Genomic DNA, 16,373 nt, shown 5'->3' with positions numbered 1-16,373 from the left:
TTTTATGTGTGTTCACTCACTTAAATGTCATGGCAGTTCTGTGATGAAGGCACTATTATCCATTCACAGATGAGGAAACAGTCATAGAAAGGTTAAGGGACTTGCCCAAAGCACCCTCCAGTAAGTGGTACAGTGAGGTGTCAGCCTGTGCTCCAACCACAGCTCAGCTGCTTCTGGGATTTCAGTAACAGCTTAGACTCTATGTCAGACCCATTCATGAGTTGTGAACTCAGCTTAGTGTCAGTATTTTTATGTTGTTGTTAGTGGAAATAGAATATGTAGAATGGATTTTTAAAATACCAGACTGCATTCCACATTCTGAGAGTCATGAGACTGGTGTGGAGATATTGGATCAGGGTGCAATATTTTTGCTGTGGCTCCTTTTCAATAAGCTTGAAACTGGCTTAGAGCCATTTCTGGCATGTGCCTCCTTCCATCTCCTTACTACCCACAAAACCAACCTCCAGTCTGCCCAGGTGGGGCCTGAGGCTCAGGGCCACAGGTTGGAGTTTTATCCACCCCATAGAGATTCACTCAGGCCCGGCCATTGTGACTCAGTGGTTGAGCATCAACCCATGCACCAGGAGATTGCCGATTCTATTCCTTGCCAGGGCCTGTGCCCAGGTTGTGGGATGTGCAGGAGGCAGCCAATTGATGTTGATTCTCTCTCTCTCTCTCTCCCTCTCTCTCTCTCTCTAATGAATAAAGAATATTTTTTTTAATAAAAGAGAGAGAATCACTCAGCACTGCCCTCTACCAACTCTATGCTGGGCACTGAGAGAACAGGAAGTAATGAATAAGGCAGCAAAAATACTCATGGGGCTGCATTCCTGTGGGGGAGGCAGACAATACACAGATACCTTAATAAATTATATAGTGTGTATGACAAGGTGGAAAGTAAAGCAAGGAAGGAGAAATGAGTATGAGGGCAGCCTGGTGTGGATCCTGGTTTGGCCATTCAGCAGCTGTGAAATCTTGGGCATGTAGCTTCTCTCACAGCCTGTTTCCTTCTTAGGAATTTCAGTTTCATTGGACTGGTGTGGGCTCTGTGAGATTGCACATATAAAGTGGTCAGTGCTGGGCCTGGCACTTAGGGAAAGGCCAATGAAGTCAGCGGTTGGGAGTGGTCTCATTCCACTGTCCCCTTGCCCATGCCAGTCAGTCCTGTGAATTTAGACCCACCATGAAGTTCACAACCACAAGCAGCCCTTTCTTTATCCTCACACACACACACACAGGTCATACGTAGATTCAGCCATAGGCTGAGTCCTTGCATAGCTGCCCTGTTGGGCACTCAGGCCCGGGGACCTCATCATCTGGAGTTGGAGGGAAAGGCAGCAAGATTTGCCTGGTTCCTTCCCAAGACCCTTTCTGTCGTGGTGGCAGAACAGAGGATTTCATAGCCTCAGAGTAGTAGCAACAATAGCTAACACTTTTAGCACATACTAGTATTCCTGCCAGGCATTGTCCTAAGTGTTTATATGCACTTACCCTTCAAATTCTCTCTACAGTCTCATTATGATCCTCATTCTATAGATGAGGACATTGAAGTCTATGGCAGAGCTGTACATGGACCCAAACTGCCTGGGTCCTGAGCTCATGCTCTTTACCACTCATCACATTCACTTCTCAGGTCAAAACTGAATTCTGACTCTGGGCACAGACAGCCTTGGGTTCGGTCTGGCTCTGCCACTCATTAGCCTAGTGACCTTTGGTAGATGGATTTACTTCTGGGTACCTCAGTATCTTCATCTGTAAAATAGAGTTTGTGCTGCCCCATTTCTTGAAGTGGCAAGAAGAGCACAGGTGTAGAAGCACAAGGCTGCAAGGCAGGGAGCTCTAAGTGGCAGATATTATGATGACACTGCTGTCGTGGCCATCGCCCTCTGATGCGAGGTCAGAGATGCACTCTGGGGAGCAAGGGTTGAGTTCATGCACAGAGTTCTGTTCTCCTGTTTACACACATGTAACAGGCTCTTATAAACCAAGGCATGGGGCCAGAGCGAGGGCCCCGGCTGTTTTCCAAGCCAGCTGGCTGGTCTGCCCCGTATGGCTACCACCACCACTGGCCACCAAGCAGACAGCCAAGCAGGCCTACATCTCCTGGCAAAAGGAGAGTGTGTTGGCAGCACCTAACTTCCCACTGGGGCAAGGACAGACTTGGAGCTGGGCTTTGGCAGCACACACCTAAGTGTCAGCCCCTAAACCTGGATAGGACAAACCCAGGCCAGGACTGCCCTGTCCTCAGCCCCTTTACTGGCAATGTCTCCCATGACATAAGGAGACCCAAACCAGGAACTGCCTGGTCCACCAAGCTCAGTGAACTCCATTTAGACCTCCCAGTGTGCGTTTTTGACAAACCTTAGTTTTGTTAAGGTTAGAGGTTTATATTTTTATTTTTTTCTTTATTTAAAAAGTAACAGTCACTCACTGTTAAGAATTTAAACAGTACCTAAGTGTACAAAGTGGAAAAGGGAGAATCTTATATTAAATGTAATAGTGTATTGATTGAGACCTTTTAATTCTTAACTGCATGTGTGGCTTTGTGCAAATACATTTGACACATGTACATGTAATAATGGCTAATATTATTGAATGCTCACTGTATGCCAGATACAATGCTAAGTACTTATATGGATTATCTTATTGAATCCTGATAACCCTTTGAGGCAGGCACTATTATCTCTATTTTATAGATGAGGAAAAGGGCCCAGGGTCACACAGCTGGAGAAGGGGTAGAGCCAGTATTCAAACCCAGGCAGACTGACTCCCAAGTGGCCTCCCAGGAAAACGTGCTTAAAGGAGGGTGCACCCAGCACAGAGAAAGGCAGGGATGCTGGTGGAGAACCATCTGTGTAGATAGGAACCTCCTTGTTTACGTGGCCCCGAGGTCCTTTTGTGGCTCACCTGACAAGTTTCCCTCAGTGAGATGCCAGGGCCTTGCAGGAGGAGCAATAAGTGTAGATTTTATTCTGAAAGTGATGGGAAATCCTTAGCAGGTTCTGTGTAGAGCAGAGACATGATCTGACTCGGGCTGCTATGGGAAGAAGGGACTTGGCAGGATGGCAGGAGGAAGGAGGCCTGGAGGAGGCTGTTGTCACAATCCAGGTAGTACATGGCAGTGGACAGGACCAGTCAGAAAGTAGAGGTGGCCACTTGTTGCAGCCTGCCAGTGCCCTACTTATTGTCCCCAGCAAGGAAGGAAAAGCTTGGGGTCAAGTAGTCAGAGCCAAAATGTGACCATAGGCCACCTGTCTCCGTTGTGGAAGAGAATATGAGGATTTCTGGTCCATGCTGTTCCCTAGTCCCAGCAGAGGGTGCTTCGGAGCAGTGTCTGCAGGATACTAATACACTGATCTTGTTGTTGGTCCATTAATTGAACCCATAGTTCCAAGGCCAAAGTGTAAGATGTCATTGCTTTTCATGATCTATTTCAGTACTCCCCTGCTTATGATAAGAGATTTGTTTGTATTAACTACCAAGACCAGAACTGGGAACTCCCAAGCATGAGGTCATTCCATTCCTTCCACGCACACCTCCTGCCCAGGTTCAGTTTGGCAAGGGTCAGCTGTATATTTAAAATCAATGTCATGACACATTATTTTCGCCACCTCCTGTGTCTGTTGACATAGGGTGAACATGTTTTACCAGTTAGAACTGGTCCTCCTTAGTCTTTAAACCATAAACCCAAGTGTATTTTGTTAACAGTCCCTCAGGGGAGGGTTTTTTCCTTGTACTGCTGCAGACTCTGCTGTGCCATCTTGGTGTGGTCCTGGAGCTACTGTGCCTAGCCCCAGATATGGCATCACCTAGTAGCCAGCCTGAGCGAGTGTTAGTGAGAATGCAAAGCAGCAGGAGTTCTCAGACAGGGTGGGCGAGTGGAAATTGGTACAACCACTTGGAAAACTTTGTAGTGCAGTGTAATTGCATATTAACAAGCCTGGTGATGTAGCAATTTTTCTCCTAGGTATAAATCCAAAAGAAAATATGTTCATGTGAACTAAGAGGTGCTTCTGTGAATGTTCCTGACAGCACCTCACAGTTGTTGAACACTGAAAGCCGTTTCCATGCTCGTCAACAGTAGAGTGGATTAAATCCATCATGGTAAAAATGTCAGTCTCTTGCAGCAACATGGTCAAATCTCATACCCATTGCATTCAGAGACAAAAGCCAGATATAAAAAACGCAACCTGCAGGAAACAGGCACAATAAGTTATGGGGTTAGAAATCAGGATAAGGTTGCCATGGGGAAAACACAGAAAGGCTTCTGGGAGCTAGGAATGTTGTGTTTTGTATAGGGTGGTGATTATCTAGATGTTCACTCTGTGATAATTCCTTCAGCTTTGCTTATGTGTGTTATGGATTATACTTCACAGACAAAAACATTTTCAAAGGAAAAGAATAATGAGCTTTGGAGAACTCAAGCCTGGGTTGGAACCCGGTTCAGCCACTTAGCTGTGATGATCTTAGATAAGGCGCCTAACATCTTGGAACTTACATTTTCTTTTTCTTTTAAGTTGTGGGGTGTTTCTTTTTTCTTTTTTCCACATTTAAAAAAATATATTGTATTTAGAGTATTACAGATGTCCCCATTATCCCCTTCCACTGGGTTCCTACCCTGCCCCAGGCCTTCTCTACCCTATTATCTGTGTCCATAGGTAATGCATATCTATATATATAAAAGCCTAAGCAGCCATTACAACTGGACAACCGGCCAATAGCTATGACATGCACTAACCATCAGGGGCAGACGCTCAACGCAGGAGCTTTCCCATGGTGATCAGTGTGCTCCCACAACCAACCTCCCGCAGCCGGCCAACCTCCCACAGTCCCTCCCCGCAGCCGGCTGGGTGGTCAGTGCTCTCCCACAGCCAACCTCCTGTTGCCAGCCAACCTCTCGCAGTTCCTCCCTTGGCCAGCCAACCTCCCACGGTCCCTCCTCCCAGCTGGCCAGCCCTGATCAGCCCTGATCGCCAGCCAGGCCAAGGGACCCAACCCATGCACAAATTCGTGCACCGGGCCTCTATATGCACATAAGATCTTTGGTTAATCCCTTCCCACCCACCCCCCCTTCCCCACTTCCCTCTGAGATTCGTCAGTCTGTTCCATACTTCCATGCTTCTGGTTCTGTTTTATTCATCAGTGTATTTTGTTCATCAGAATCCTTGTTCATTTATTTTGCTTTTTAGATTCAATTGTTGAAAAAATATCCTTCAACATTTCATATAATATGGTTTGGTGGTGATGAACTTTCTTAGCTTTTTCTTGTCTGTGAAGCTTTTTATCTGACCTTCAGTTCTAAATGAAAGCTTTGCTGGGTAGAGTAATCTTGGTTAAAGGTCCTTGCTATTCATCACTTTGAATATTTCTTGACACTCTCCTCTGGCCTGCAAAATTTCTGTTGAGAAATCAGATGACAGTCATGGGTGCTATCTTATAGGTTCATATTAGGTAACTAATTACTTTTCTCTTGCTGCTTTTAAGATTCTCTCTTTGTCTTTAACCCTTGGGCATTTTAATTGATAATGTCTTGGTGTGGGCCTCTTTGAGTTCATCTTGTTTGGGACTCTGTATGCTTCCTAGAGTCTATTTCTTTTACCAGGTAAGGGAAATTTTCTGGCATTGTTTTCTCAAATAGGTTTTCAATTTCTTACTCCCTCTCTTTTTTTCCAGCACACCCATGATACAAACGTTGGGATGCTTGAAGTTGTCTCAGATGATCCTTATACTATCTTCATATTTTTGGATTCATTTTTCTTTTTGCTGTTCTAATTGGGTGCTTTTTGCTTCTTCATATTCCAAATTGCTGATTTGATTCTCAGCATTCTCTACTCTACTATTGATTCCCTGAAATCATTCTTCATTTCAGTTAGTATACCCTTTATTTCTGACTTGTCTTTTTTCATGTCTTTGATGTTCTTACTAATTTCTTTGAAATTCTCACTAAGTCCCTTGAAGCTCTCACTATAACCATTGTGATCATGAGGAAAGAGACAACATCATTATAACCATTGTTTTGAACTCTGTATTTAATAGTTTACTTGCTTCCATTTCATTAGTTCTTTTTCTGGAGGTTTCTTTTGTTCTGTCATTTGTGACATGTTTCTTCATCTCTTCATTTTGGCTGCTTCCCCGTGTTTATTTCTATGTATTAGGTAGAGCTATTATGTCTCCTGGAATTGGTAGAGTGGCCTTGTGTAGTAGGTGTCCTGTAGGGCCCAGTGGCTCAGCCTTCCCAGTCACCTGAGCTGCGCATTCTAGGTGCACCTCTATGTGGGCTGTGTGCACTATCCTGTTATAGTTGAGCCTTGATTGCTGTTGGTGTCGCTGGAATTGACCCCAAGACCAATTGGCTGTGAGAATCAGCTGCAACTACAATGGAAGAGCAGCTCTGCAGGAGACACCCCTATGGAGCAGGACTGCTTCAGTGGAGCTTTAGTGCTCACTGAGTCTGCCCCTTGAGTGTGTCGCTCATGGATGTATAGTTATAATCTGGCATGGTCTGAGGCTGGGTGCACTGGCTCTGGGGTCCTCCCCTGGAGGTGCAGAATCAGCCACTGTCTGTACCCTACCTGGGGCTACCCATCAGGAGCTGCAGAGCGATCTACAGGTAGCTGCTACTTGTGTTAGGATTGGAAGTGCTCAGGAAAGGCCAAGCTGAGAAGCAAGGCAGGCTGCTGCTAGGACTGGGCATGGGGCCTCTTATTGAGATGTATGGGGCACCCTGAAGCCAGCTGCTACTTGTGTGAGAGATTTTAGGAAAGTCTGGAGCCTGAACCATAACAGGCCATTCATATGGAAAAGCCGCTGCAAACAGCTTAGGTTGGGTGGTGTTTCAGAGAATCACCAGGTAGGATCAAACAGTGTGAGAGCCAAGTTGAATGGAGATTCAGATATGGCACCTGGCAGTCAGCTCTGCAGCAGAGGAGGTCTCAGCATAGTAACAATGACCCTTGTGAGTACCGCTGTCTGGGAGAAAGCCACCCCTGTGTTCTTGCTCTGATGTTAGATAATCCAGTTCCTCCCCATATGTTCCTGGATATCCCCAAGCCACTGCCTGGGTCTCCAGCGCCAGCCCTTTAAGAGAAACTGCCTGGGTCTCCAGAATCAGCCCTTTAAGAGGAACTGCTTGGGTCTCTAGCAGCTTCCATGTCACTTAGCCACAATCCCCAATGGTTTTTACAGCCCAAAGTTACAGGGACTTCTCTTCCTGGTATTGGAACCCTGGGTTGAGGGGTCTGGTGTTGGCTGGGACACCTTGCTCCTCACGGGAGGCTTCCGCAGCCGAGATACTCCTCCCAATTAAAAAAACACCACACGTTGGTGTTGGACCAGCCCATTCCACGCCTCCACCCCTCCTACTAGTCTCAATGTACTTTCTTCTTTACTTCTCTAGTTGTAGGACTTCCATTCAACCAGATTTCAGGTGGTTCTAAATGATGGTTGTTCTGTATTTTCGTTGTAATTTTGATGTTGTAGTGGGAGGCGTCGAGTACCAGTTACCTACCCTACTATCAATGATCACCTGTGGGTTTATTTTTTTTAATCCTCACCTGAAGATAGGTTTTTATTGATTTTAGAGAGAAAGGAAGGGGAAGAGAGATAGAGAGAAATATTGGTCAGTTGCCTCCCATATGCACCCTGACTGTGGATCAAACCCACAAGCAAGATATGTGCCCTGACCAGGAATTATACCCACCACCTTTTTGGTGTTTGGGACAACACTCCAACCAATTGACCCACCTGGCCAGGGTGAACTTTCACTTTCTTATCTGTAAAATGGAGATAATAAAATCTTTCTTAAACAGACTTATACATATAACTAGATAACTACTATCATACTTGAAATACAGTGCAATAAACTGAACCTTCAGTTTATTAATGTGACTTGTTATGAAGTATATCAGTTAGAATTTATTTTGTCTACAAAGTAACAGAAAACCTGACTAGCCATTGCTAAAACTAAAATAGGGTGTTACTTTATTATCTAACAAGAAATCTGGAGGAAATTGGCTGTAGGGATTGACTTCTCTGTGATTTTTTTTTTTTTTTATGTCTCTTTCCTCATGATCACAAGGTGGCTGCCACAGCTTCAAACATCTTATCAGCACACCAATGTCCTTAGCAAGAAGAAATGGGCAGGTGAAAGGGAATTTCCTCTTATAAGGGAGAAATCTGTCCCAGGAGTCCTCCCCAAGCTGAATTCCCTTTCACATCTCCTTGCCTGAACTAGTCACGTGGCCAGCTGTAGGGACAACTTGGAAAGCAACATCTGGGGAAGTAGAATTAAATGGACAAGATTGGCTTGACTAAAGGTTTTAAAACCTGACTACATGTCACAATCACCTGAGTGGTATTAAAAATGTGTGTGTATGTGTGTGTGTGTGTGTAAGTATACACATATATAAGTGTATATATACATACATACATATATGCCTGGACCCCACCACAGACCAATTGAATCAGAACCATTGATTGTGAATTTTTTTTTTTTAGGTGTCCCTACTTTGTTTTTATTCTAACTCAGCGGTTCTCAACCTGTGGGTCGCGACCCCTTTGGCGGTCGAATGACCCTTTCATAGGGGTCGCCTAAGACCATCCTGCATATCAGATAGTTACATTACGATTCATAACATAGCAACATTACAGTTATGAAGTAGCAATGAAAATAATTTTATGGTTGGGTCACAACATGAGGAACTGTATTTAAAGGGCCAGAAGGTTGAGAAACACTGTTCTAACTGAATAACATTTTTAGAAGAGAGAGGAGGGACACAAGACCCACACTGCATGTGCCCTGACCAGGAATCAAATCCATAACCTTTTGGTTCCTTGATGATCCTGAAGCTCTGCTCATTCTGCAGGCCTTGAAAGAGCATTATGTATCTCTTCCCAGCTTCCAGACTGAAAGTTTTCTTGGTGGTATCTGTGATTGTGATTTTGTCAAGAAACCAGATTGAGCCCTAGCCAGTTTGGCTCAGTGGATAGAGTGTCAGCCTGGGGATTAAAGGTTCCTGGGTTTGATTCCGATCAAGGGCACGTACCTCAGTTGCAGGCTCCTCCCTGGCCCTGGTCAGGGCATGTGCAGGAGGCAACTAATTGATGTGGCTCTCTCATGTTGATGCTTCTCTCTGTCTTTCCCTCTCTCTTCCACTCTCTCTAAAAATCAATGAAAAATAGCCTCAGGTGAGGATTAAAACGTAAATTAAAATAAAATAAAATAAAATGGTAATAAAAAAATTTTTTTTAAAAAAGAAAGAAACCATCTAAACCGGTTTGGCTCATTGGCTAGAGTATTGGCCTGCGGACTGAAAGGTCCCAGGTTCGATTCCGGTCAAAGGCATGTACCTTGGTTGTGGGCACATCCCCATTAGGAGGTGTGCAGGAAGTGGCTGATCAATGTTTCTAACTCTCTATCCCTCTTCCTTCCTCTCTGTAAAAAAAATCAATAAAATATATATTAAAAAAAAAAAAAAAAGAAAGAAACCAGATTAAAAATGAGTGCCACAGCCCTAGTTGGTTTGGCTCAGTGGATAGAGCGTCGGCCTGCAGACTGAAGGGTCCCGGGTTCGATTCCGGTCAAGGGCATGTACCTTGGTTGCCAGCTCGATCCCCGGCTCTCTCATCATTGATGTTTCTATCTCTCTCCCTCTCCTTTCCTCTCTAAAATCAATTAAAAAAAAATTTTAAAAAAGTGAGTGCCACAGTTGAAGACCCAAGTCTTCATGTACTGGTGGCCAGAGAGGCAGGTGTTTTACATAAGAGCTCATGGTATTATGTTTACATATAATATTGTAATGACAGTGAGAGTGTCCATTTGAATGCCTATCTCATGGAGCCTATTTTATTTGTTATACTTCTTACTCCCTGACATAATCCATTTCCCATTAAAATGCCAACTCCATGAAATAAGAGTCTTTGTTTTGTTCACTCTACCTAGAACAGGGCTGGCACTTAGGAGGCACTGAGTCAGTATCTGTTAAAACAAACAAAGTTATGCCCGGACAGCATGGCTCAGTGGTTAAGCATCAATCTATGAACCAGAAGGTCATCGTTTGATTCCCAATCAGGTCACATTCCTAGGGTGCGGGCTTAATCCCCCAGTAGGGGGCATGCAAAAGGCAGCTGATCATTCTCTCTCATCATTGATGTTTCTGTCTCTCTATCTCCCTCTCCCTTCCTCTCTGAAATCAATTTTTTTTAAAAAGTTATGTTTCATTCACTGTCCCATTTAGTCCTCCCAACAGCCCTTTGGGGTTATGATACTGTCACTCTACCCATTTCACAAAAGAAGACACATGAGGCTCAGAAATAGAAAGTCACTTAGACAAGATCACACAGCCAAAAGGCATCAAGTTCAAGTCCTGATCCAGACCCAGGGCTTTCTGGCCCTAGAGCCCAAGCTACTGACCATCGCACATATGTTCTAATCCAGCTGTGGGCAAACTATGGCCCGCGGGCCGTTTGAAATGAATAAAACTAAAAAAAAAAAAAAAAAAAAAAAAAAAAAAGACCATACCCTTTTATGTAATGATGTTTACTTTGAATTTATATTAGTTCACACAAACACTTCATCCATGCTTTTGTTCCGGCCCTCCGGTCCAGTTTAAGAACTCATTGTGGCCCTCTTGTCAAAAAGCTTGCCCACCCCTGATCCTTTCCTGGTTCCCAAGAGCCTCCTAACAGTCCCTTCTCTCCCTTGAGCAGCTCATCACCCTGCGGGGCTCCATCCTGGAGGATGCCACACCCACATCCACTAAGCATGGGACCGGGCGGGGCCTACCCCTGAAGGATGCCCTGGAGTATGTCATTCCTGAGCTTAACATCCACTGCCTGCGGCTGGCTCTCAATACTCCCAAGGTGACGGAGCAGCTGCTGAAGCTCGACGAGCAAGGGGTGAGCTGGGGCCGGGTGAGGGTGTGTGGGGCGGGCGCACTGGGGCACAGCCAGCAGCCCCACTCCTGGTATTTTCTGTCTTGGTCACTTTTTTTTTTTCAAACATCAGAAACCAACTTAAGCTAGTTTCAATAAAAGGAGGAATCTGTTATCAAATTCTGGGATTGCCAAGAGCAGGAATGTAACTGTGTCTCAGGAGGAAAATAGTCTAGGGATAAAGGAACCACCAGGTTCGTGTGTGTGTGTGTGTGTGTGTGTGTGTGTGTGTGTGTCCGTGTCCGAGCGCGCGCACGTGTGTACTCTCTGGTTTTCTCTCTCCCTCTGCACACTGGTACCTCTGCTACTCTGGCCCTCCCTCAGCTCTCAGAGTTGCTGTTAGAATTGTGGCCGCTTGCAGAGACCATCTCACTGATTCTCAGCCCAGGAGAGCCTCTACCTGGCTCATACTAGGTCAGGTGTCGGTCCATGGTCCAGTCACCAGCGACCTGGGGAATCAGAGATATGTTTAAAAAAAACAAAAACACATGGTTATTACAGGCCCACCCCCTAAAAAAACAGTGTTAACCCTACTGATCCCTGCACACTTCAGAATTTCCTTTTGCAGAGTCTTAGCCAGCTCCAATCCACCTACTTTGGGAAGCCGACCCAGGCAACAATCTCTTTCATGAGAGAATGGCATTGCCTTCCATAGATAGATTAAAAATCCGAGGCATGGGCACCTTGTCATGCCTCTCTGTAATGGAAGGAAGGGAGAGAGAGAAGACAACTGGGACATGTCCCCATGCCTTTTTCTTCCTCTGGCTGTGGCCCTAAATTCCTGTCACTCCAGCAATTTCCTGGGCTCAGTGCCCAAGAAAGCCCCCCTTTGTTCCATCCTCTCTGACATTTCTACCTGTCCTGCCTCCATAAAGCCGCTCTCGCCTCTGCAGCTCTGCCGGAAACACAAAGTGGGGATCCTCTACTGCAGGGCAGGCCAGAGCTCGGAGGAGGAGATGTACAATAACGAGGATGCCGGCCCCGCCTTTGAAGAGTTCCTCTCCCTGCTGGGTGAGAAGGTCTGCCTGAAGGGGTTCACCAAGTACGCAGCCCAGCTGGACGTCAAGAGTAAGTGGCCTGGTGGGGGAGCCAGTTAGATCACGTTAGAACCGGTGAACCACCCCCGCACGCCCTCCTGATGGGCAAAAGGCCTGGTGATACTCAGATGAGGACCCTGGGCAATGGGAGCTCTGGATCTCTGCTGATGGGAGTGCAGGTAGTACTCCACTTTGAAAAACACAGCATATTCTGGTTAAGTGAAAATTCACCAACTCTGTCTCAGCAATTACACTGATAGACGTGTCCTGTGAGAACTCATGCACATGTGCCAGCATATGTCCTGCATACTTATAACCGCAGAGCCCAGAACAGTGCCCAGTGTGCATGATCAGAGCTGTGGTATATTCATACAGCACCATGCTGTGTGGTGATAATGACGACAACAAACTGGGGCCACAGGCATCAGTCTGGATGAAATGCGTGACCAGCAGGTCTCAGAAAAGTGGGTACTGAATGATGCCTTTTATACAGTAACTAGGGCCCTATGCACGAAATTTGTGCATGTGTGTGGGGACCTCTGGGCAGAAGGCCAAAGCCCTGTGCCCAGCTGCTTGCTGTCAGCCGGGGCCTGGGTGTGGTGGCCCCGTCCCCCCCACCACTGGTCGTTTTGTTTTGTTTTTTGTTTCTTTCTTGGTGTCAGCCCCCACCACCCCCCTTGCTTCTGCTGCTGGTCGCCCCCTGCCCAGCTCCCTCAGTGCCTGGGAGCAGCAGTGGCCCTGTGGCTTCTGCCGCTGGTTGTTTTTCTTTTCCCCTATGTCCTTTCGCCCCCTGGTGGTCAGCACATGTCATAGCAGCAGTTGAACTCCCGGTTGAAGTCCCATTCAGTCTACCGCCTGAGGGGACAATTTGCATATTAAGCTTTTGATAGAGCCTAATATGCAGTTGAGTAGGTGCCTGCAGCTGTTGTCATCATCACCTTTATCTCCTCCATTGAAGAAGGCAGTAAGAGGAAAAAGCATCTTATTGTGCCAGTTACCGGTTTGGTGGTCTTGGCTTTGCCCCTCTCTGCCTCAGTTTCCTCATCTGTAAAGTGACAGTAATAATTGCGCTTAATTGCCCTGACCGGTTTGGCTCAGTGGATAGAGTGTCAGCCTTCGGACTGAAGGGTCCTGGCTTCGATTCTGGTCAAGGGCATGTACCTTGGTTGCAGGCACATCCCCAGTGGGGGGGTGTGCAGGAGGCGGCTGATCGATGTTTCTCTCTCATCGATGTTTCTAACTCTCTGTCCCTCACCCTTCCTTACTCTGAAAAATCAATAAAATATATTAAAAAAATAAAAATAAAATAATGTGCTTAATTCAGGAGCACAGTATTGAACCTAATGCAGTGTGCCCTCAACTGTGCCAGGTACTGGACCTGTCCAACTTCCCAGAGCTCTGAAGGTGGGTATCACCTGCAGTGTGCTGATGGGGCACACAGGACTCTTACTACCGCCTGGCACATAGGAAGTCTGCAGCAAGTGTGAGCATTAGTATTGTGATTCTGTTGGTGAACTGCTGAAGAGGCAAAACACTCAGAAAAAAGGAATAGGAGACTTATTATCCCCTTCGTCAGATGCCTGCTTTGAGGCTCAGCGTCCTCCACTAAGTGACAGCCATAACCTTACCCTACACTGACTTCCTGTGAAGACCAGATGCCTAACACAGTGCCTTACAGAGAATTAGCTCTCAAATAAACATCAACTGCTGCCAATAATTGCAGTGTCATGTTGGGCAAGTCACTCACTCTCTGTGCCTCAGCTTCCCCTTCTGAAGCATGGAGCCAGTAATGAGGTGTGCTTCTCCCTGGTCATAACCCCTCATATTAGAGATCACCAATATCCTGACTCCTGTAATTATCATTCTGTTTTTTCCTTCATAGTTTCGCTACTTATATGTGCATGTCTACATAATATGTTTTGCTTGTTTTGTAACATAATGTGAATGCACTCATACAGTGTGTGCTCCTTTGTGTCTGGCGTCTTTCATTCAAAATTGTTTTTCGGATTCAACCATGTGGTGACTATGACTCATTCCTTTTCATGGTTGTGTATTTTCCACAGTATGAATATACCAGTTTGTTTCTCAGTTCTTTTTTTTTTTAATCTTTATTATTGAAAGTATTACATACGTCTCCTTTTTCCCCAATTGACCCTCTCCATGTCCCTCCATGCTGTCTCAGAAGGTAAGAGATTCTTCTTTTTTACTGCTGCATAGTATTCTGTGGTATAAATGTACCACAGCTTTTTTATCCACTCATCTACTGATGGGCACTTTGGCTATTTCTACATCTTAGCTACTAGGATTATAAATTGTGCTGCTATGAACATAGGGGTGCATACATTCTTTCTGATTGGTGCTTCAGGTTTCTCAGGATATATTCCTAGAAGTGGGATCACTGGGTCAAATGGCAGTTCCATATTTAATTTTTTGAGGAAACTCCATATTGTTTTCCATAATGGCTGCACTAGTCTGCATTCCCACCAACAATGTACTAGGGTTCCCCTTTCTCCACATCCTCACCTCATTGTCGTTACAATTTGCATCTCTATGATGATCAGTGACTTTCAGCATTTTTTCATGAGTCTCTTGGCCATCTGTATGTCCACTTTGGAGAAATGTCTATTTAGGTCCTTTACCCTTTTTTTATTTTAATTTAAATTCTTTATTGTTGAAAGTATTACCTTTACCTGCCCGGGCTAACCAGCAGACCCTGAGCAATGAATAAATGAATACTCTGACACACGTTTCTATAAAAGGGAGGGCTAAGGGACTGCCTGACTAAAAGAACCAGACAGCCCTGTTCACCTGCCTCCTTAGGCTTTTATTGTAACAACAGCTTGAACTAAAATTAACTATTAGATACTATCAGCAGGGTAAGTATCCTTGAGAAGATACATGCATCTGCAGTGTCCTTTAAGCAAGGACATCTGAACGATTCCAGTAAACACCCAGGGGCTCAGACTTGTTTGGAAAAGTCAAGGACGGGTCTGCCACCTTCGGCAAGTTCCCCTTAGAGGCCTCCAACTTTTCGGAGATTCCTCCTTACAGACTTTCCAACCAAGTCATGTGCTTTCCCACATTTACCCATTTTTTAATTGGATTGTTTGTCTTCCTTTTCTTAAGTTGTATGAGTTCCTTACATATTTTGGATATTAACCCTTTACCAGATGTATCGTTGCCAAGTATGTTCTCCCATATAGTGGGCTCCCTTTTCATTTTGTTGATGGTTTCTTTTGCTGTGCAGAAGCTTTTTATTTTGATGTAGTCCCGTTTGTTTATTTTCTCCTTAGTTTCCTTTGCCCTGGGAGATATATCTGTAAACATATTGCTATGAGAGATGTCTGAGATTTTGCTGCCTATAGTTTCTTCTAGGATTTTTATGGTTTTCCAACTTACGTTTAAGTCTTTTATCCATTTTGAGATTAATTCTTGTGAATGGTGTAAGTTAGTGCCCTAGTTTCTTTTTTGTTCATTTGTTTCTTTCCTTTTTTTTTGGCATGTATCTGTCCAATTTTCCCAACACAAATGAAGAGACTGTCTTGACTCCATTGTGTGCTCTCGCCGCCTTTGTCAAATATTAATTGAGCATAATGGCTTTGGTCTATTTTTGGGGTCTCTCTTCTATTCTGTTGATCTATATGTCTGTTCTTGTGCCAGTACCAGGCTGGTTTGATTATGGTGGCTTTGTAGTATACTTTGATATCTGGTATTATGATTCCTCCAACTTTGTTCTTTTTTTCTCAAAATTGCTATAGCTACTCGTGGTCTTTTTGGGTTCCATATAAATTTTTGGAGTATTTATTCTAGATCTGTGAAATATGCTGTTGGTATTTTAATAGGGATTGCATTGAATCTTTAGATTGCCTTGGGTAGTATGGACATTTTAAATATGTTTATCCTACCAATCCATGAACATGGTATAATCTTCCACTTGTTTATATCTTCTTCTCTTTTTTCAACGCACTCGGAAGATGTTTCAAGTACAAGTCTTTTATCTCCTTGGTTAAGTTTATTCCCAAGTATCTTAATGTTGTTTTTGTTGCAATGTTAAATGGGATTGTTTCTTCAGTTTCTCTTCCTGAAAATTCACTATTGGTGTATAAAAAAGCCATCGAATTTGGGTGTTGATTTTTGTATCCTGTTACATTGCCAAATTCATTTATTAAGTCTATTTTTGGTGGAGTCTCTAGGGTTTTCTATGTGCAATATCGTGTCATCTGAGAATAATGAGAGTTTTACATCCTCCTTTCCAATTTGAATGCCTTTTATTTCTTGTCTGATCACTGTGGTTAGGATTTCCAGTACTATCTAATCTAATAAAAGACAAACATGCAAATTGACTATACCTTTGCTATGCATTAAGCCACGCCCACCAGCCAATCAGAGCGACTATATGCAAAT

General features: G+C 44.6%; 1 protein-coding gene across 18 annotated transcripts in view; it reads left to right on the top strand.

The window, feature by feature from the left end:
* The window catches only part of SIPA1L3 (signal induced proliferation associated 1 like 3), a 309,889-nt gene that overhangs the window by 172,113 nt on the left and 121,403 nt on the right, over positions 1–16,373 (top strand). For 16 of the 18 annotated variants that reach the window (XR_004973699.1, XM_036346836.1, XM_036346841.1 and 13 more), the window contains 2 exons: positions 10,708–10,896; positions 11,808–12,000. Coding sequence is in view for 17 of the 18 variants with exons in the window: in XM_036346836.1 (XP_036202729.1) it covers positions 10,708–10,896; positions 11,808–12,000 (382 nt within the window). In the remaining variant the exon portion in view is untranslated. The remainder of the gene's footprint in view (positions 1–10,707; positions 10,897–11,807; positions 12,001–16,373) is intronic. The other 2 variants (XM_036346833.1, XM_036346837.1) reach the window with 1 other exon arrangement.

Source organism: Myotis myotis, unplaced genomic scaffold, assembly GCF_014108235.1.
Source record: "Myotis myotis isolate mMyoMyo1 unplaced genomic scaffold, mMyoMyo1.p scaffold_m19_p_19, whole genome shotgun sequence".
Taxonomy (NCBI): Eukaryota; Metazoa; Chordata; class Mammalia; order Chiroptera; family Vespertilionidae; genus Myotis; species Myotis myotis.
The sequence above is the reverse complement of the archived record's forward strand: the minus strand, read 5'-3'. Positions and strand labels throughout refer to the sequence as shown.